We start from the raw sequence: 22,269 nt of genomic DNA, 5'->3' as shown, positions 1-22,269 counted from the left end.
TCCCAGCAGAACAGCAGCTACAGTTATCCAACAATTCTTCCAAAAAGTGGCTTAGAGCTGTTAAAAGCCACCTCTAGTTGAAGTTTACCATCAAACGAAATGCGAAACAAAGACAATTATACCTTGTGGATTAAAAGCAAAATGGATAGATTTGCCTTGAGAAGGTCTGCTTCGTTTAATGAGAAAGAACAATTGAAAATGCCATCGATGGGCTAAGCAACTGATATTTGAACACAAATGGTGGAGCATGACATGCAGACGAACAATTTAACAGTACTCGCAAGTATTTATTCTTTGCTGAAAGCAACTAAAACAGTTCTAATGCATTTTAGTGAGGCGTTGTGAATGTCTCCGTCTGTATTATACTGCCCCCATGTGGCCAAGATGCACACATGTTACTGCTTTTATTTTTTATTCTGTATTCTATTTAACTGTGTTAACACTACATATTATACAAAATAAATATTTTCGGGCGCTATTTTCCTTATTAAAAATGCATTACAAAACAATGCCCGTTCATTTCAATGGGGCTAGATGATTCCGGATATGAGTGTTTTGAATTTTGAGTGATGTCATGGAAGCACTTAAACTCGTATTTTAAAACGGCACTGGATTTATATTCCCTCTGGAGTTAAATGTACAGCTGCAGGATGTGAAAGTCTGCTGGAATTCACCTTATGTGGCTGGATATGCAAGTGAGTCCTTGAAATGAGCAGCCCAGGTGGCTTCGTAACTCGGCGCAGGTCACAGAAGTGCAGACGCTCGCTCGCTCGCGTTCTCGTTCATCAAACGGGATTTTTACGACGCACAGATTAGCAAAATGTCTCCCAACGTGATGTGGCGTGGGAGACATGAGGGCTGGAATGTGGAACAGCTGGATGTCCTAACTTGGCAGATGGGGCGGCCTGATGGGGGCTCTGTGTAAGATGGGGGAGGGAGGGGGGGGCGAGGGGGTTCCCTTTTTGCATCCTTCCCTTATCGGCCCTCTGTGAGAACCTGGAAATGGAGACCGTTCGGGGGATTTTCTGCAATGAGGTAACAGGTTTGCGAGGGAGTGGATTATGAGAACATCCCATCGGACTTCCGCCCCTTGTTCCCACCCCCAACCCCCATCCACCCAGTCCAGTGCGCACACACACACGCACACACACACGCACGCACAAAAACTCCCTCGCCATCCCTCCCCCTTTCAGCTTCACGTTCTCATCTTTCATCAGTCATCAACTCTCATGTCCTCACATTTGTTACTCGACACCCAAAAATGTCTTTTTTTTTCTTTTTTCTTTTTTACTATTCACCCCACTTTCTTGACATTCTACTCCTTCCACATTACTCAACTGGTTCAAACCATTAAAACGTTTGGATAGTATGTCTATTCACAAAATTCCGGACACCTTCCGAAAATTCACACTTTTCACATAAATTCCTAATTTCCACAATGCAAAAACACGTTCAAGTGTATGAAACGTTTAGTGAAAAGATCCACTTTTTCCAATTCCAAATTGTTCCGCTCATTTCAAGCATTTGAGGAGTTTTACACTTTCCAACAATTTGCACGTTGCAGAAATTCTTCTTTTTACAGTAAAAGTCTACAAATTTCATCATACAATTCTCACATTTGAAGGATATCGTGGCATACAACATTCACCGCACATTTCCACATTTCTTGAATGATTTTTAGCATTCCAAATACAAATAATTCTGCTCATTCAGATCATCCCCTATTCAAAAAATTCCCACTTCACAAAATATTTTTTTTCACAGTAAAATTGTACAAAATTCACAATAATATTCCCAAATGTAAATGAGATTGTAGCTTGCCGTATTTATATATATTACATATTTCTGCATTTTCTAACCGATTCAAAACATTACACCTTCAAACAAAAAATTCTGCATATTGTGGACATATTTGGGACTATTCCCCAAATTCCACTAATTAAAAAATTGAATTAATAAATTAAGACATATTTTACACATGACTGGAGTCGAGCGAAATCCTCGCACCTCCAAAGTCATCATATTTCAAGAGACGCCAAACGGGAATTTTTTTTCAAACCATTCATTCATTTGTGTTCCGCGTCAGCTCTTCACGCCTTCATAAATTGCATTCGCTCGTTAAGTGACTGATTAGTCCACGTCCATTTTTGAATGTGTGCAAATTGTCATCGCTCCACAAAGATGAAGAGGAGGAGTTTTATGGTGTCGGGGAAGATGTGAGTGACCATGGTCAAAGCCAACCTCCTCACGTGCGTCCCCCTCTATCCATGTTTAGAGCTTTTTTGGGAGGGGGGTGTGCCCTTCCAGTGGGAAGATCTGCGAGCTGGAGCACTTTTTACATCTTTGTTCTGGACCAACGTGACTTAAACGGCGCAAGTAGACCAGAACAGCACGCTCGGACCTTGGACCGGTGAGGCGGCGAGCACAATGTTGCGGCTCCTGCTCCTGGCTTTGTGCGTTGGAGGCTTGCAGGCCTGGTTCTGGCGCGTCGACCCGCAGTCCACCACAGTGGTCCCGACAAGTGCCGCAGCAACAACCGCCGGCGCAAAGAAGGTGGACGAGGAGGATGAGGATTTGTCAGGGGTTGGAGAAGAAATCATCAATGTGGCCACGGGAATCCGTAATTTGGTCAAGGCGTGGGATGTGACCACCAGTCCCGGGACTACTCAAGACTCCCCAAAGGCGGACGGCGCTGAGTCCAACATGACGGGTAATGACGGCTTGAGAAGCAGGGGAGGGGAGGAAGGGTCTGGAATTTGGGAAAGTGATGCATCTGGATCGGGATCGGGGTCCAGGCAAGATCTTGGTTCTGGTGTCGAACCCGTCGCCCTTCCAAATAACTTAACCGATGTGAACAACGGTACTGCAGAGACCGGTTCTGATCCACTTTGTTTCCCCGTGCCGCCCGGCTGGCCCATGTGCTCCAGAAAACACCAACAGTCACAGTTCACCTTGCCCAATTTTTTCAACCACACGTCTGTGGAGCAGGTGGGGGCGGCCCTGCACAAGTGGGCCAGGATGACCCGGGCGGGCTGTCATCAGCGCATGGAGTGGTTCCTGTGCCTCCTGCTGCTGCCCAGGTGCCCCTCGCCCACCTCGGCGCCCTTGCGTCTGCCCTGCCGCAGCTTTTGCCACCAAGTGCAGGACAGCTGCTGGGCGTCGTTGGACCGTGCGCAGCTTCCGGTGGAGTGTGGCCTCCTGCCTGTCGGGGCGCAGGAGCCTGGGCGTCCCGCGTGCGTGACTGTTAGTTACTCGGAAGGTAACCTTGACCGGCGTCCTGCGTGCTGCTTCGTCACTGCAGTGCTTGAGCGCACATTGTTGCTTGTTGGGCTTCAAACGCAACTTTGCATGTTTTTTAGCCGCTCTGATGATGCAACGGCCGAACTTTTTCGCATCTTGATGTTGCCACCAGGCCACCTTTGTTGGCTCTCCCTGGTGATGATGTCTGCTTTTATTGCTCCCAATTTTACATCACGGCAGCAGACTGAATTTCTTTGCAAGCAAAATAATTTAAGGTACTCTCAAAACTCAACGATTGGGGTAAATATCTAGATCAGGGGTGGGCAAACTTTTTGATTGGCGGGCCACGATGGCTTCTAAAATTTGACAGAAGGGCCGGACTAGGAGCAGATGGATGGTGTGTTTTGGTAACCTCACCTCATCGGAGAGAAAAAATACATTTAATTTGAAATGAAAGTGAACAAAAGCATTCTTTGCGAAACCACAGTATTTAGAAAACATTAACAAGGTTTCTTCTTTTTTTTCGTTCGGCGGGCCGGATTAACACGTTTAACGGGCCACATGTGGCCCCCTGGCCGTAGTTTGCCCACGCCTGATCTAGATGAACCTAAAATATGCTCTCACCTTTACAGGTGAAGTGAATTTGACCTTTTGTGTGTGTGTCTAACTGTTCAGTGTTTCAATATTTTTCTTTAACATCCTGTTCCTTAAAAAGTTTTATATTTAGATTTAGATTGAATCCGTTTTTTGTCTTTCTGCAACTTTTCCAGTCTTTCCCTATTCTCTTGCAACCTTCTGATGATATTATTCTGTGGTACTCTAAACTCAGCGGCCACTTCCCGTTTGAAACTTCGCAATGGTGAGGTGCTGTTGATCAATTTCTTTGCAGTTGTCTTGGTCTCAAAGTCAAAATGGGAACTGCACCATGAAGAGAACAAACAGTTCAGAGATCAAAAAGTAGTTTTGAAATTTGCCGTTCAGCTCCTTATTAGGGAACAGCAAGTTGTACAAAAATAATTGAAACGTTGAACAGTTTTAGAATTTTTGCAGTCTAACGCTTTTTTTTTTTTTTTTTTTTGTGAGTAGCGTGTGTTTTGCTTTGCTGGCTGACTCATAAACACAGCTTTGTGTTGTTGCGTAAAAGCCTCCCCGCTGTTGCATGCAGTCGTCACAGTTTCATGTTCCCCTTTGCAAGTTTGCATTTGTGAAAATGTGCTTTGAACTCAAGTTGTCCTTTTGAGGAACACATTTTGGGTTTCCACAAGAACTGCACGTCAAACGTTGCTTCATCATCAAGTCGCGTAATTGCAACAAAATTTAAGGTTTGGACTTTTTGGCCTTTGGGAGCTCGTAATTGATGAGCATTTTTCCGTTTGTAACGTCATTTTGATTCTCCATTTTTTTTATCATTGTCTGGGTGCTTCTAGACGAGCAGGATTTCGTCATAGTCTCTCGGGTGAACGGGAACAATCGGGGCATCTGTGACAGAAAGGGTGGCAGCGGGTGGCATTTCTGATGACATTTGTGGGTGGGAAAATGTGTCCTGCGCGTGGGCGGGAGAGTGACAGCGTCATGGCCTGAAACAAGGGACCTTTGTGATTGGCCCGAGACGAGGCCTCCTGAAAGATCACGGCCAGTTGCCCACCCTGCCAAACCAGTGACTCGTCTTGTCGTAATTAAAGTAGAAGAAGAAGAAGCGCAGTTAGTGAGAGTGTGAAAGAGATATTTATGCCGCTGGGAAATCACCCTCGTCGCACAGTGAGCAGATTGCAAAAATATGCACAAAGTCACATACATTTGACCTTTTAGGCCTTTCCATTGTTTCCAAGTCTTGACGATCGAGGAGTACGAATCAACTTGTTCAAATAGTCTCCGGCAAGTGTGTCTGAACTCACTGATCCTCCATCGGTCGCTTTTAATTGGCGCTCAAGTTATCCAAACATGGATGAGCATCTGATGGGTATCACAGCTGCATCTGCTTGGTGGACAATCCCCTCAAGACGTGCCAAATCCACTTGGTTCGGTCCCTCGAGACATGTTAATGCGGGCCAGCCTGTGTAACACAATATTAGATCGTCATGGATTGCCGTTATTTGGTTCATTTGCAAATTTGGGCATCAAGCTGATACTGAAGTTTTGCGTGGGGGTGTGTGTGTGTGGGGGGGGGGGTGGGGGTGTGTGTGTGTGTGTGTGTGGGTGGTGGTATCCTAAAACATTTCTCGGACTTCATTTCCTTTGCCCTGCTGAAACGCATTAGTTCCACAGTCAGCCATATTGGATCGTGCGCTCTTCAGGTCCCCTGCGGTCTGCTTTCCCATGCGCATCTGACAAGCATTTCCTTCCTCCGCCTCCATCTGCCCGTCCATCCATCTCCCTGCGCTGCTGCCAGTTGTTCCACAGGCGCTGAATTACTAAAACATGGTCCTCGTGTAATCTGCAGGAACATGAGGTCACTTTGTTTGCTGGGAAATATACACCATGTTGTTGTTTCGGGGCAACAAGCCAGCGGGGAACATCTGGGTGCGATGGTTTCCCATTTGTGCATGTCATACCAGCTTCCATCTGGCGTATGAGGAGCCCTATTCAAGTAGTAACACCAGAGGTACTGTACTGTGTACTGAAGTCAAAGTTCAGGAAAAAAAACAGAGTAGACTACAACAACAACTCAGCACAAAGAGGCGCTAGACTTGCTAGCTTAGCGGCTAAATGGCTTCCGGACGCCACAGACCAGCAGCGGGTTCAAACAATACGTCACGGCCTGGCTTGATGTTGTGTTGGTGTGTACGTCCACATGGCCGAGACACTAAAAGAAAATTTATTTATTTATTAAACACGGCAGGACAGTTTATTTAGCCTGTGGTTCGCACTGCATGGCCGACATTTCAGCACATGCTAATGCTAGTTATGCTACATATACGCACAATGCTTTATGTTTCAACATTCGGTAGCCTGGATAACTCCCAAAACACATAAAGAACGGGAATCTAACTAACGACACCAAATTGTTCTGTAAATTGTAACATTTTCCAAGTACATCGCCGTTTCACTAACGGCCAAAAAAAGGTATTTTAAAATGAAATACTCAAGTCAAGGTCAGATACCTGAAAAATGTACTTACTCTCAGCACAGTAACTTACCAGTGAGTAACTGAGTTTCCCTTTGCATAAAGTCCCGCCGGACGATTTTGCAAACCCGACAAAGATGTTAGAAAAGTGTGTAATGGTGCTTCAAGTGGTCTTGTGTTGCGCAATACGGCGCAGGCATGCAGGTCCCTGATGCCTCCGAGGCAAACAGTGGCCTGGACCACTTCCAGATGTGCATGGACGTTAAACTTTTCAGCACCCTTAAATGCAAGCTGTTGAAGCGCTCGCCAAACGTTCATTCATTCAAATCATTTCGGACGGCAGCTGCGGGAGCTGTGTCGGCACCACAGGAACCCGAAGCGGGAAAGCAGGTGCTGCCCATTGGGAGCACTGAGAAGACCACCCTGCATGACTTGTTCCTCGTCCACTTGGTCAATCGTCTGCTGCAGACGCGTTCCAGGATCAGCGCTTTTTTGAGCGCCATTCTGCCAGTCTGCAGTTGGTTGGACTTCACTCATGAAAATGTTTTTTTCTTCTGTGAGTTATTCAGTAGATTCCCCCTGTGGAGAACACATGATGCTCTTACATCACTTGGAAACAGCTGACCTCTGTGACCCCCACAAAATTCACTTTTCAATTTCTCTCATGAATCTGCCACAAAGGCGCGACCCAATCTAACACCCCCCCCCTCCCGCTTCCCAAACCATCCTCCCTTGTGAGTGTTTGGTTTGTTGGCCTCAAGACAGTTTTGCTCTATGGGAACTATATCGGCTTTTTTTCCGGTAATCTGGCCCACTCATTTTGGACCACACATTTGTTTTTTGTTGCGTAATTGTGCAGTCAAGAAATAAATGGACAAAAATTCAGTCAGGGTGTTTTTTTTTTTTTTTAAATATTTTTTTTGTGTGTGTGTGTGTGTGTGTGTGTGCGCTCTGTAGTTGAGTGGCAACCAGTCCAGCGTTTAAAATGGATGGATGGATTTGACACGCCCCCCCCCCCCCAAAAAAAAAGAATTATCGAAAGATATTGGATTTTTATTTATTTATTTTTTAAATTTGACTGCGTATGCTGAAACACCTCGGAATATTAACAGTGGCAGCACAGAGCATCCCTCGAGTGAACGAAATTGAACACAATCAATGACGTCATTAATTGATTGGCAAATTACGACATTAGTACTGATTGCCGATTTTGCACAATTTCTGCCGATCCGATCCAGCTGAACAAATCTGTGTAAAATCCAGTTTATGGTTCAAATGATTTTCTGCCAAAATGAAAAGAAAAAAGTAGCCTGACCATTGGTGTGGTGGGCCACGGAAAATGATTTGACCGTCCAGAAGAAGCTCCCGGGATTTGACTTGAACATCAGTGCAATCTGATGACACGGTGCCGTAAAAAAAAAAGTTTGTGGGAATGACGGCGTTGCAAGCTTTTAACTTTGTCCATATCCTCCTTCCCTGCAGAGCAGAGCACTTTGTCTCTGCTGCAGCTCATCGGAGATCCGCCACCCAATGAGATCGATCGGGTCACGGGGCCCGGCGGCGCCCCGGCCTTCGTCTTCACCTCTGCGGTCGTGTCGGGCCAGCCGGCTCTGGCCCACGTGCCCACTCCCTTCTACCGCCGCTTCTCCCTCCTCTTCCACATCAAGCCGTCCACGTCGGCCGCCTCCGTCCTCTTCTCCATCACCGACGGGCCCCAGAAGATCATGTATGTGGCCGTCAAGCTCAGCGCCGTGCAGGCGGGTCGCCAGTGGGTGCAGTTTTTCTACAACGAGCCTGATTCGGAAGTGCCGTACGTGGCGGCGAGCTTCGCCGTGCCGAGCCTGGTGGACAAATGGACCCGTTTCTCGCTGTCGATCTTTGATGACCAGGTGACCTTCTACCAGGACTGTGAGGCGGTGCCGCGGATGATGGATTTTGAGCTCTCCCCGGACCCCCTGGACCTTGACACAGGGGCCGGGATCTTTGTTGGTCAGGCCGGTGGGGCCGACCCGGACAAGTTTGTGGTTAGTAAGCCACGTTTTGCATGTTCATGGAGTGTGTGCTGGACCTGCAAAAGGCTGAATGATATCTTTCATCTTGTGATTCTTCAATAGCTCAATGTATGATGGAGGAAAAAATTGCACTCTGGACCAACAACAACAACAACAAAAAAAATCTCAAATTAGTTCCAGCTATATTTATGGGTTCAATTTTACAATGGTTATGATTTAGTTCAAACCTTGATTTTTTTATTATCTCATTCAAAAATCTTACAAGTCAAATTTTTGTTACACCCCCAAGAAATGAAGAAGAAAATATTTCACCCCCCCAACTAACGAGTTCAATATTATCATTTCCTTCTGAAATTGTTGCCAGTTAATTGCAGAGGAGCTATTACTCAATGCGTACTCCATGACAATGAACGCGTCACTGCCACCTACTGTGGCAGATGTGCAATTACACTTTATTCTAGTACTGCCAAAGAAAAACAAAAAGATGTTCCTTGAGTTTGCACGTGCCCCCCCCCCGCTTTTGAGAAGAGTTTATCATCATTGAGCTTTTTTTTCCCCCCTTGTAACATATTTTTTTTCCTTTCATTGATTTATTTATTTTTTTTACCTCTGACCTCCGTTCTTCTTCCTCCTTCCAATCCTCATGGCATTCTTTCTTCTACCTTTAGCTGACAATTCACTCCACTCTTTTGTCTTTAGGGTGAAATTGCTGAGCTGACTTTGGTGGGAAACGCTCAGGCAGCCGAGCGCTTGTGTGACGACGTCGACGACGACTCAGATGTTGTGAGTATTCCTAGCGTTCCCCTTCCCTCCCCAGGTGAGATGTGACGTCTGAACCTGCTTGTCTCGCAGGCCTCTGGCGACTTTGGCAGCGGTGACGGCAGCAGAAGGCAGACTGGAGGCAAAGTGAAGGTCAGCCGGCCTGCTGGTCAACAATATCGTTTTGAAATCTTTGTTATTTGATGCGCAGAACGAGTGGTTTTGATTGCGTCATATTCTACCACCAGACCACTCCTGCATCCTTCAGGCCAGTGCCCGAGCCCCCACTAATTGCCTCGAAAGGAAGCAGACTCAAAGAAACAGGTCATTTAAGATTGGTTGTTGTTTACAATATTGCAAACCAGATGAATGGTTAAATGGCTCCCCCTGTTGGCAATGTTGAACTACTACAAATGTTTTAGTCAAGGGAAGTTGTGAGAAGAATTGCTCAGTTCTAAAAGAAAATTATTTTACATGGTTACCGACAAGTTAATAAAAAGTCTTGATCATATAACACAACTTGGGGATTCATTCAAATAAAGTAACTCTCTCTCGCTCATCCTGATACTTTACCTCATAGATAGAGATATTTGATTCATCATATAAAATCGAATTGTCATAGCAGCAATATCAACACAATATACATTTGTATTAATAATATAGAAACGACCATTGTACGTAAATAAAACAAAAAACAAAAAAAAACAAGAGCAGCACTAATGAGAAGTTCAAAGACATTTAGGGCAAAAAAGTGAAGCAAGAAAGTAAATCCCGAAAGATATAAAACAGCAGATTAAAATGGTAAATAAAAAAAACTGGTCTGATTACTTTGGTAACTTTTCTTGAGATAAAATCTGTGCAAAGCTGGAAGTAAAAAATGATTGCCAGAGTAGAGAATGTGAGGCTGTTGCATAATATCACTCATCTTTCAGATTTAAGTGGAGCCAAAGGAGAGAAAGGTGAGAGAGGCGAGAAAGGCACCCGAGGAGATCGAGGCCATGCGGGGCCGAAGGGAGACCCTGGTTCAGGCTTCTCCTCACAAGCCGGAGGTGGCGGACAAAAGGTAGAATGTCACAGTGTGTCTCGTTAGGCTCTTAAGAACATTTCCGTAATTATAACCGCATCAAATTATGTGTCTTTTTAGGGAGAAAAGGGAGATAAGGTCTGTGAACGTTGCCCAATTTTCACACATAATTTTTTTTTTAAAATGGAAGTTTCAGAAAAGCAGCATTTGTACTCCTCATCACTAGGGTAGTACAACGTTTGGAAGTAAAGGAGAACGTGGCGCTCAAGGCCTCCCAGGCCCACCCGGAGCTGCCGCTGAGGTAGTCCGCGTTGGGGATGGGGCTTTAATGCCGCATGTGGCCGGACCCCCTGGATCTCCGGGCCGAGATGGATTGCCTGGCCCACCGGGACCCGACGGAGAACCTGTGAGAGAAGTTCAGAAATGTGATGAATTTTATTACTTCCAGAATGCAACTTATTCATTTTAAACGATGTTCCAGGGGGACCCAGGAGAGGACGGAAAAACTGTAAGGGTGTTCCATCGACATCTTCATAAACACAGTGGCAAAGTAATTTTTAATTGTGTTTCATCATGCGTCTTTTTTTTTCAGGGTCCTCCAGGGCCGCCAGGTTTCCCAGGAACGCCCGGACTTCCTGGTGCTCAAGGGGAAAAGGTTCAGATCCCTTTGAATTGGCGATGAACTTTTATTTTATCCAACAACATTGACTTTTTTTAACTTCAGGGTGAGCGTGGCGAAGGACAACCTGGACTCAGAGGTCCCCCAGGTCTTCCAGGACCTCCTGGACCGGGATCTGCAAATCATCCGGTATGCCACACGCACATTTTGCCATCACAATGAAGTTGCTGTGTCTTGATTGTGTTCTTCCACAGACATTTGTTGACATGGAGGGGTCCGGATTGCCAGAATGGGAGAAGATGCGGGTATGCTGAGGCATTGTACTACTCAGGCTACACTCACACCAGCCAGATTGTACCATGCTTGACATGACACCTTCCGGTTCTTTTGCCTTACGTAACTGCTCAGTTGGAAGAGGTGCGCCTGCAAGTGGAGAGCAGTCGAGGCCTTCAAGGCGTTCTCTCCTGGCCTAACATAATCAAGAAATCATGAACATATTCTTCACAATGATGTCATATATAGGCAGATTTCATAAAACCAGTAGCACGCACTATTCGTCGGAGGCCTTCAGATACAATCGTGCGAGCGTCTGTTCTGTGTCTCAAGGGGGCTTTTACCGTTAATAGACAGTTGCTAGACAGCCAATCAGATCACGACTTGATGACAGTAAAGCCTTCTCGCTGGCCTTACGTTGAAGGTGATGAACGCATCTTGTGATTGGATACTCACTCGTGAGGGGGCGGCGCAAAGCGGAATTCACACACCCGAAAGTCGTAACTGGCGAACGTTCGAAAATCTAAAATATATTCTTGCTTTTTTAAACCACAATGGCCGAAGGACGGAATTTAATTGCAGATACGCTTGCGAGGCCATTTTCAAGACTGACCTTATTCACGGCCCGCCACTGGGGGCCTGGCTATGTCATGATTGGCCATACACAACGCAGTTACGGGGGGTGAGGTGACCTTGTCGAAGCAGAGTACAGAAAAATAAATAAATAACTGGACCAGTGTGAGTGCAGCCCAAATCATCGGAAACGGAAGAATTTTCAAATTGATCATCTTATTGTTTCTTTTTCAGGGTCCTCCAGGCCCCCCAGGTCCTCCGGGCCTACCTGGGGTGCCTGGTACATCAGTTGCACTTGGATCCAATGGTCCAGTTGCCTTTGGACCTCCCGGACCACCTGGAAGGCACGGAGTCCCGGGTCTACCGGTGTGTATCCACCTTGGAATCAATTGTGGTTATCACGCCAAGGTTTTTGCATCTGTTTGAATCCCGCGTGCTGTTCCAGGGTTCTCCTGGACTGCGTGGTCTACCGGGTCTACCTGGACTCAGAGGAGAGAAGGTTAGATTGAAAAACGCAAGCATGTGGGCAATTTCAGGTTCGTAATCTCAACATCTTGCAAATGATCTCCAAAGGGCGACTGCGGTGAGCTCAACTCTCTCGGAGGAGCTGGAGAGAAGGTGAGTGATGGAAATGTGCAGACTTTTTCCACGGATCTTAGAATGTCTCGGCATCATCGGCAGGTTGCAACAGAAATACAGAGAGAGTGGAACACACACTGAAACTCCACTCGACTCAGCTCAACTTAATTTATCCAGCACTTTAAAAACAGACGCTGATGCATACAAAGTGCCGTACATAAAGTCAAAGCTTCTTGTTATAGAATAAAAAGTTGAGCAAAAAGGATGGAAACACTGAACCGGTGGACATATGCATTCAAAAGTTGAGAGAAGTTTGCCGAATATGCCCAACTTTTTATGCGTTGCAGGACACGAGTAACGCGTGTTTCCTTCAGGGTTCTCGCGGTGACGCGGGACTGCCAGGATTACCGGGACAGACTGGACTAGCAGGACTTCCAGGTCCCATGGGCCCACCTGGACCTCCAGGACAACCAGGACCACCTGGACCGTCAAACCGCTTCGGCTTTGTGAGTATCGGGTCAACATTTTTACTTTTTGTCTGTGAACTGCAGAAACCTGACAATAATCAGAAATACGGTGGCGCGACGTCATGCAATTTGATTTTAGTAACACAAGTATGATGTGTGGAGTAAATTTAGGAGTGCATTCCAAAAGGTCATTGAATTCCTCCACATGTACAGGCTGACCGAGAAGGCTTTGAGACAAATGGAGGCTCACCAGGACTCCCCGGACCGCAGGTATTGATTGGATCATGCCCCAACTCAACTTCCAGTCGCCTCACTCAAAAACACGCCATCACTAAACGTTTCTTGTGTCATATTCTTTTTCCAGGGTCCTCCAGGTATTGCAGGTCTGCCGGTAAGCCGTTTGCTCATCTCTCGTGATGCTCAACTCAATTAGAAAGCAGACATGTACTTAACAAGTTCAATTGTCTGGCGTTTTAGGGCAGAGCAGGTTTACCCGGAACCAATGGCGACAAAGGAGCAGAGGGGCCAATTGGTCCACCTGGAATTCCAGGTCTGGATGGTTTTCCCGGACACTTGGTAGGCTGGCTGATGAATTCGATTTTTTGTGCATCTTTAGTATACATGAGTAGAAATCAGTGGTGGGAAGTCAAGGCCTTGAAGGCCTTCTTTGCTGGCCTAACATAATCAAGAAATCATGATCATATTATATCCTAGTGTTGAATTTTTTGGGTAGAGTTTTTATCGAATCAGAATTCAGATAGCTCGTGTTGCCAGGCAGATTTCATGATACAAGTAGCACGCACTATTCGTCCGAGGCCTTCAGATACAATCGTGCGGCGTCTCTTCTGTCTCTCAAGGTTGTTTTTACAGTTGATAGACAGTCACGGTAGCCAATCAGATCACGAGTAGTTCTCGCTGGCCTCACGGTGAAAGTGATGAACGCGTCTTGTGATTGGATACTCACTTGTGAGGGGGCAGCGTCATGCGCAATCAACATACCTTGAAAGTCGTAACTGGCTACCGTTCGAAAATCTTAGATATATTCTCGCTTTTTTTAAATAACAATAGCCGAAGGAGGGAAAAGTGTGGATTTAATTGCAGATACACTTGCGAGGACATTTTCAGGTTGGACTTTTCAAGAGAACCTATGTCATCCAACACTGACTGAGTACTGTCTAAGTGTGTTTCTGTATTTTATTTGAGCAATCGTGGTGTGATAAATGACGGTAATATGAGGGGATTTATTCAAGTCGGACTAAGTAGAACTTCACTGAAGGCCTACGTATGGAATGCACGGCTCGCCACTGGTAAAAATACACTAAATCATTGAGTTTTCATTGTTTCAATTCAGGGGCCGAAGGGGGATAGAGGAGAGAAGGGCGAACAAGTAAGTCATCCAAGCTATACCGTACTTGGCACCAAATTCAAAAGAAGCGCATAGCGATATAAATTTTTGGGTTGACATCACAGGGTCTGCCAGGCCGTGACGGAGGACAACCTGGACCCCCGGGGCCTCCAGGACCTCCAGGACGGATTATTTATCCCACTGGTGATGTGAGTCAGAAGTCCGTGTGTAATATTTTGGCAACACACCATCCCACCTAACCCGATAGTCAACGAGCGTTCGCGCCTTTTTCCTTTCTGTCTTTCTGCCAGACGGGAGCAGGAACTCCGGGCCAAGCTGGATTTCCTGTGAGTTCACCTGCAATCGGAGAAAACTTTATCGGACGTAAGGAAACAGAGATAAGTCCGAATGATTTTTTGTGACTTGATTTATTTTAGGGGCCTGTTGGACCAAAGGGGGAAAAAGGCGACACGGGCCTTCCGGGGTTTGCCCCGAAGGTAAGATAATGCACCCTGAATTCAAAGGTAGGCGATATGTGGTCTTCGGGAACAATTTCAGGGTCAACTTAAAGTCAACTGAAAAAGTTCAGAGACAGCAAATTTAGCGCACCTGCAAACGTTTTATTGCATGTTCCGTTAATCCTGCAATTTTCCTTGAAAGCCAATTTTCCAAACTTTTTGTGATTTGTGTCCATATAAAAATGCATGTGGTTTGTTCAGGGTGAAAAAGGAGAACCCGGTGTCATCATGGGTCCAGATGGGCGACCGCTGTACCTGGGCGGCCTGATGGGGAAACCAGTAAGGATGACCTCACATTTTGTCGTCTTCTTTTACATTCAATACCAAATTATTATTCTGTTATTATATTTGTGTGATCTGTTCGCAGGGAGATATCGGACCCCCCGGCCCAGTTGGTCCTCCGGTATGTATCCATATTGTCTGTGTAGATAATTACGTTATGCCTTTGTATTCTTTTGAGGGTCACAAACTTTTTCTCTGCAGGGTTCTTATGGCCCTTCGGGTCAAAAAGGAGAAATTGGACTTCCAGGTAGACCAGTGAGTAGTTATTCTTTTTTTAATTATTATTTTTAATCATCATCAAATTACAGTATCCAAGCAAAGTGAGCACGGCCTTCATATTCTTGTGAATCTTTTATAATTATTTTTTTTTATATAACTATTGTTTAATATTATTTTTGTTATATTGAGTCAGTGTACATGTGTGAGCGTGTACATTTACTGTCCTCTGGAATTCACAATGACACAAAGCTATCAATGTCTAAACTGTTGGCAACAAAAGTGAGTACACCTTTTGGTCGATACTGTTCATCCCATCTGCTTATGTGGAATGTGTTTTGCGTTGTAGGGTCGACCGGGACTAAACGGCATCCAAGGACCAAAAGGAGAGCCAGGCGGTGGTTCTGGATCCACCTACATTGTGAGTAGATTCTCACAAGGTGATTGTGGAGAACTCGAACCTCGTCAACTAAAGTAACCACTCCACATTTTGATGCAGGGACCCCCGGGACCACCCGGTCCACCGGGTCTACCTGGAACTCCAGGAAGTTATATCAGAGTAAGTTAAGATGAAAATGCTGAAGTAGGAGCATCCTTGGAGACCCTCAAAGTCATCCATCATAGTCTTGGTTTCATGAAATGTGATGAGACGGGAATGAAAAGATAACGATCCGTCTAAATGCTGTTGCGTTGTCTCTCTAGGGATTTGACGACTATCGCGGGAATTATGAACGTGAGTGCACAGCACTTTAAGACGTGGTCTGAATTGACGGTTTGTCTTCATTTCAAGTCCCCGATCTTTGTGTTGTAGTTACTAAAGGAGATAAAGGTGACCCTGGGACTCCGGGATCACCCGGCCAACCAGGTAACGTTGCTCGCACCGGACGGACTTGAAACGTGCTCTTGTTGTGTTTCCACCGAGTGTAAAATGAACATCTTGCTTGTGATTCAGGATTCGAGTCAAACTTTGACATTTACGCCTTTAAGGTAAACGTCCTCGGTTGAATGTGCGACAACAGCAAAATGCTTTGACGGCCAGCATTAACGCTGGAAATGTCGCAATGATTCTGTGTCTAGAATGAGTTGAAGGGTGAAACGGGAAACCCGGGTTTGAAAGGAGAGAAAGGAGAACCGGGCGGTGGATATTACGACCCACGATATGGAGGAAGCGGCGTAGGCACACCGGGAGTCCCTGGACCTCCGGTAATATTTATTCAGTCTTAAATTGGTACAAAGCTTACGTATAATTCAGTTGTTCAAAGAAGCAAAATATTTTAGATCATCAGATCAGTAAGGAAACAAAAAATGAACTCAGTATTCAAAATTAGCCAACACATATAACAGCCGCCCACAACAAATATATCCGTTCGAGATGGATTTCCTACGGTGGCCGAGAAAGGTCAGAACAATCGCACGATGGAAGTGCCCAAAACTTTTCAAATGATTTATTTGTGATGTTCCTGTGGTTTGTCCGCATGTGCGACGGGTTCAGCATGTACGAGAGGCGAATGAGACGTTGCTCATCTGGAGTTGATGTTAAGATAAAACAATCGTGTGGACGTAAAGTTTACGTTACAATTGTTAAGGTTTTTTATTCCAGCTTATCGTCATTTCCTTTCCTGCGGGAGTTTTGGTCACTTCCGCTATGTTGTGGCTTTTGCAACTGTCGTGACCTTTCTCGGCCACCGTACTTTCCTGACGCGCTACAATGAAATCAAATAGTGCTTTAACAAATGTTTAGTAATTTTTTAATAATATTTTTAATAAGGATTAGCATTTCTGAAATTGGCCTTGATCGTTTCAATGGCACAAAAAAGTGTAACTTCACAATTTTGCCTCGCTGCCATCAGGGCCCCAGAGGGGAATCCATTCAAGGCCCGCCGGGTCCTCAAGGGCCACCTGGTCCACCAGGAAGAGGCTACGATGGCCGCCCTGGACCACCAGGGCCACCTGGACCCCCTGGTGTGCCCTCGTTCCCTGGACCTCACAGAGGCACACACAGTAAGTTGGCGAACAATCATCGCAATTTCGATATATCAGTCGTATGGACATCATTTGGCCCTTTGCCTCTTGAATAGCAACGATCAGCGTTCCTGGACCACCTGGGCCACCTGGAGCACCTGGAATACCTGGACACTCTTCCAGGGTGAGAAAATCTTAAAATGAACTCAAGAAAGATTTTTCAGAGACTCCAAATTCCTCGGACCACCTTTTGTATTGGTCACTGATGGTGTAGGGCACCAATTTCTTGCTGTTACGCCCCCCCTAGCAAGATGAAAACAATTCGCACCCCCCCACGACTGACTCTCTGCCGCAACTATAAATTATAGCATTTTCGCTGCAAACCAAACCAACACCGTCGAGTTAATACTCGCTGCGCACAAAGGGCTAGGAGAGCGGCACTGCCAACTACTGGAGAGGATGTGCAATTACACTTTATTGTAGTACGGCGGAAAAAAAGCATGTCACAGGGTAACACTGTGCCTAACTTCCATGCCCACATTTAGATTTCAGGCAATACGTTGATGATTTATTTTTGTATTTTTGGACACATAGGTGACAGTGTTGCAGTCCTACGACATCATGACAGCCACTGCTCGAAGACAACCTGAGGGCTCTTTGGTCTACATCATAGACCGCACAGACCTTTACCTTCGAGTCAGAGACGGGGTTCGGCAAGTCCAGGTAAGAAGTTGCTTCTCTTCTCTTCTTAGAAAAAAAAAACAGAAGCAGCTTCTTGTTTTTTTTTCAGTTTTTTTTTTAATAAACTTGTTACCTTTAACCTTTTTCAGCTTGGGGGCTATATTCCGTTACCAAGTGAGAATGTGAGTGTCCTGCATGTTTTTCCCAAAGTTTCTATTTCCCAAATGTACAATTTTACCGTGACGTCACTGGGATTTCCGGGAGGCAAAAAATCCAGTTGCACCACAAGTAAAAAGAAAAAAGCCATCGATGTCATTGAACCAAGACAGAGCCATTTAGAAAACTGGATAACTGACGATTTTGGTCATGTCATTCAAGTAAAAAAAAAGTGCTTGGAAGGGAGCTGGAACATTGGCAGTAATTTACGTTTTAATCAGTGAGTTGGTTCAAAAACGAACATGGTGGAACTTTAGACAGATAATAGCTTCTAAATATTCGCTTCACACTATTTGCAGGCTAATGAGGTTGCAGCAGTGGAGCCCCCCCCAGTCGTTCCGTACCCCCCGCGAAGCCACTCCAACAACACCCACGACCAAGCGGAGACGCCCAGCCAGCCTGAGTCACATCACTCAAGTCAGCTGTACCCTCCTTACCAAACAAACCCTGACGGCAGAGGACAAAACCTTCCTGACGGCAGATACCATCCTGACACTCGACATACAGCTCAGCCAAATCCACGCTACCCAGCACCAACAGACCCCAGATACCCCAGTTACACCGAGCGGGTCAATAGCCAAGACGGTCGTTATGGAGTCTATCCGGGTCACGAACACCCACCGTACTACGCTGTGACCCCTCAGCGAAGGCCCCCCCCACCTGTGGTCCAGAATCCCGTCCACCATCACTCATCTGGTCCAGGGGTAAGACAAGCGGTCACGTGCATGTGCTCTTATTGTATTGTACGGCGCGGAACAACAAGTTCTGGACTTTCTCCAGCTCCACCTGATCGCCTTGAACCAGCCCCAGACCGGATCTATGCGGGGCATCCGGGGAGTCGACTTCCTGTGCTTCACCCAGGCTCAAAGCATCGGAATGAAGGGAACATTCCGGGCCTTCTTGTCCTCAAAACTCCAAGATCTCCACAGCATTGTCCGCAAAGCTGACAGAGAACATATGCCAATCGTCAATTTGAAGGTACATAAAAATACTAACAAGTTGCGCATATTCAATGACAACTGTACTGCTGCTTTGCATATTTCAGTGTATATTAAAAGTTGTCCTCCCCCCAAAAAATGATTATTTTCTCTCATCAGGATGAGGTTTTGTTTGACAACTGGGATGCGATTTTTAACGGTGGCACTATCAAGGACAACGTCCCTATCTACTCTTTTGATGGCAAAGATGTTCTCCGCGACAGTACTTGGTACGTCAAGTCAACAATCTCATGCATGTTGTTAGCATTAACTCATTCACTACCAGACAAGTAAAAAAAAAAAAAAAAGAAACGGACATTTGACGTCTTAATCCATCAATGGCGTTAAATAAGTTAATAGGCAGAGCTGGGCACTTGACCCTTTTTTTGCGGGTAAATCCCATGCCCTCCGGCCACTATCTCGGTACGATTCCTGCCTTGATCCTCTGGCCTTATTCATAAAAATTGTCGGCGCCCGACCCCGCTTCCCACAAAAAAAAGCGTCCGTGCACGACGCCGCGGCTTGAGAGATGCTAATGGCAAAGGTTTATTTAAACATTATTCGTTCATTTACAATTTAAATCCGTTTACGTTATTATGGGCTCAATATGGTCTTATTTGTCTTCTTCTTTCTTCTTCTTCATGAATGTGCTCTAATGCAAGTAAGTAGACACTGTTAGTGGGTTACGTGACGTCAGAATAAGGAAATACAGGCATGCTTGAACGCATTCTGCTGTCTCACGCCTCTTCACACACAAACAGTTGGTAGTGGCGCTGAAGACGCGTTCAGAGGCAATTTTTGTCATCTGCCCAATTCGCTGAGTAGATTCATCACACGCACGAGGGACGATTCAATTCAACCTCCAGCCTTTGTTAATGGAACCCTTTTTTTTTTTTTAAATTGTCACTCGCTGACCCCCGTCCCACAAATGGGCAACCAGCTCGGGCCAGACCGATTCTTCCCCTGGGACAAACTGCCCAGCTCTGTTGAATAAGGTTACTGACAATTAATCAGCTGTCCATGCAAGTCTAAAACCGCTCACAGGGAAGATGAAGTGGAATTACTCTTCCAAAATGACTTAGGGGGGAGGAGCACGGCACACGGAGTAATCATCACTGGAACTGACACGAGACAAGAACCATGCACACCTTCGGACATTTTAATATTCAGAGAACCTGAAATACAGGTCATCCTTTCGGGGGGGATTTCATGACATGTATTTGTGTGAACAATTCTTTTTGCATGTTATAATGCTGATGCAATATACGTCTTTCACCCCATTTCGGCTTTAGTTGAGCCCGAATGACATCACCTGCTAACACCGACGTGAATGTTTGCTAAAATGACATCTCAAGCAGTCAAGTGTGTGTTGTTTGGTTTTGGCAGGCCCGAGAAGATGATGTGGCACGGCTCCGTCAGCAACGGTCAGCGTCAGGTTGACGCTTTCTGTGAGTCGTGGCGCATGAGTAGTCACGTCCTAACCGGCAAGGCGTCGCCGCTGCAGAGCGGCAGTTTGCTGCAGCAGACTGCCAGCAGCTGTTCCAGCTCCTACGTGGTGCTGTGCGTGGAGAACAGCTATATCGGCCACGGCAGGCGATAAACGCACACGTGGGATGGAGAGAAACCTGCTTGGGACTAGAAATGGTCTTTGATTGTTTCCTTGCAAATACAGGATTTTTTTTTTTTTTACAATGCAAGTACATCAGATGGTACTCAACAAGTTGATTGTGAATGTGAAACAACAGTTTCAAGATGTTCAATGGAGAAAACTTAAATGGAGCCTACGGCTCTGGAAAAAAAGAAAGGAAACACTGCAAAACTATTATTTATAGGTACTGTATATGTTAGAGTAGAATGATTTTTTTTTTAATTCCATAAACTACTGACAACATAACTCAGAAATTTCAAATAGTCATTCAGAACGTTTATTTGCAGAAAATGTTAAAAAAGGCTCAGTATTTTTATTGGCCTCATTTTCATTCTTTTTTTTTCCAGAGCCGTAACGCAAGGAATTGGGAGAACAATTAAGTAACAGAACAGGAAAAGCAATATGTATGACTCAGCGGTTGAGAAAATCAGTGTATACTGTACGTAAGATGAGGGCAATTTTTTTTTTTTATAAGAGTGCCTTTTCTTATTTTACTTTTGACTTTTTTTACAAAAAAAATCCCAAATGTATCCGTCTATGGTTTGTACATTAGCCAGGTTGATGATAATGATGACGATGACGATGACACATGAAAGCTGTGGATCTCAATTGGGAGCAGTAAATTCACTGCAGTTAGCGACTTTGTAGTCTTTGTATCACACACGCACGCGCACATGCAATAACTGCTCATTTTCATATCAGACAATCTACGACCCAACTTTTGTAATATTTTGTTAACAATTCTCACTGTGCCGTATCGAGTGTGATGCCTGGCTTTCAAAAGTGAGGACAGTAGGGAAGCTGTCAAAAAAAAAAGTGCATGGCAGGGGAATTGACTGCTCGTGACAAATATTTCTTAATATGCGACTTATCAAACGGAATTCTTGGTGCCATTATATCATTATAGCCCAATTCGACAGAAAATGTGAATACAATTATTGTGAGTATTCGCTTGAACTTTCATGCTTCTGACAAAACACTTGATTTGAATTAAAATATGTTTATCAACCACTGGCCCGGCGGCCCCCGACGCTTATAAAAGCAAAGCAGCACTCGGCTTTGAGTTGGCGAAAGAAGACCTTCCTCCAACTGCAGGCTGCCGACAGGTATGACCTCTTCTTTGCGTTTCACTGCTTTGCTTTACACTGGACTGGTGCAAGGGATGAACACATCTTTATAGAAGTAGGGTAGTAGGTAGAAAGTGGAGTGTTAGAGATAAAATGACCTCATGTAGATCTATATGTGCCCTTAAAAATGATTTTATATTCATGCCGAAAGGGAAGAAAACGTACATCTAAAAGCAGCGTATTGATTGTTCCAACCATACATCTCTGATCTGCTCTTATCCATTTGTAAGTCACACTGTATTAGTATAATAGTATTGTAACGTTGTGGAGTAAATCAGGACAATGTATCCAGCAACAAATTCCTCTTTTATTAAGCCCAAAACGGCTGCTGTTAGCCGAGACAACAACATAACATTCACTCTACTTGCTCTCCCGCTGCCTTCAGAGTCTTCCCGGAAAAGAGGAAACCACAGAACCCTTGAACTATTTACAAAGTCGCTATACTATATTCATGGACAATGCTCTATCTCAGTGGTCCCCAACCAGCGGGACGTTAACGGGCCACTTCGGAGAGGGCCGCACAACAAAAAAAAAAAACTTGCCGTTGACGCATGTCAAGATGCTAATTGCCTTAGCCGGTTTATGCTAATATTAAACTCAAAAGCTAGCGAAATGAGTCACAGTAGCGCATACGAAGCCAGCTCGTCGCACAGATCGGCGAGCCCCCAACCCCACCCAAACAATTGG

General features: G+C 45.3%; 1 protein-coding gene across 1 annotated transcript; it reads left to right on the top strand.

The window, feature by feature from the left end:
• The first annotated feature begins 2,367 nt into the window (after positions 1-2,367).
• Positions 2,368-21,091, top strand: LOC148339401 (collagen alpha-1(XVIII) chain-like). Its single transcript, XM_088291460.1, has 40 exons — positions 2,368-3,259; positions 7,787-8,328; positions 9,016-9,099; positions 9,169-9,228; positions 9,324-9,399; positions 10,008-10,138; positions 10,220-10,237; positions 10,326-10,505; positions 10,581-10,607; positions 10,692-10,754; positions 10,824-10,907; positions 10,973-11,023; positions 11,799-11,930; positions 12,010-12,063; positions 12,138-12,182; positions 12,518-12,649; positions 12,824-12,880; positions 12,975-13,001; positions 13,088-13,186; positions 13,962-13,997; positions 14,081-14,164; positions 14,267-14,302; positions 14,393-14,452; positions 14,675-14,752; positions 14,841-14,876; positions 14,957-15,010; positions 15,321-15,392; positions 15,471-15,530; positions 15,674-15,704; positions 15,783-15,836; positions 15,924-15,958; positions 16,049-16,174; positions 16,822-16,972; positions 17,050-17,117; positions 17,528-17,656; positions 17,764-17,796; positions 18,130-18,534; positions 18,611-18,808; positions 18,928-19,037; positions 20,194-21,091. Exons 1-40 carry the CDS (start codon positions 2,428-2,430, stop codon positions 20,405-20,407), a joined length of 4,764 nt encoding a protein of 1,587 aa, XP_088147586.1. The 5' UTR covers positions 2,368-2,427; the 3' UTR covers positions 20,408-21,091.
• Positions 21,092-22,269: the final 1,178 nt, after the last annotated feature.

This window comes from Idiotropiscis lumnitzeri, chromosome 3 (assembly GCF_059441095.1).
Source record: "Idiotropiscis lumnitzeri isolate Australia: NSW breed Sydney's pygmy pipehorse chromosome 3, RoL_Ilum_1.0, whole genome shotgun sequence".
NCBI classification, from domain to species: Eukaryota; Metazoa; Chordata; class Actinopteri; order Syngnathiformes; family Syngnathidae; genus Idiotropiscis; species Idiotropiscis lumnitzeri.
The sequence above is the reverse complement of the archived record's forward strand: the minus strand, read 5'-3'. Positions and strand labels throughout refer to the sequence as shown.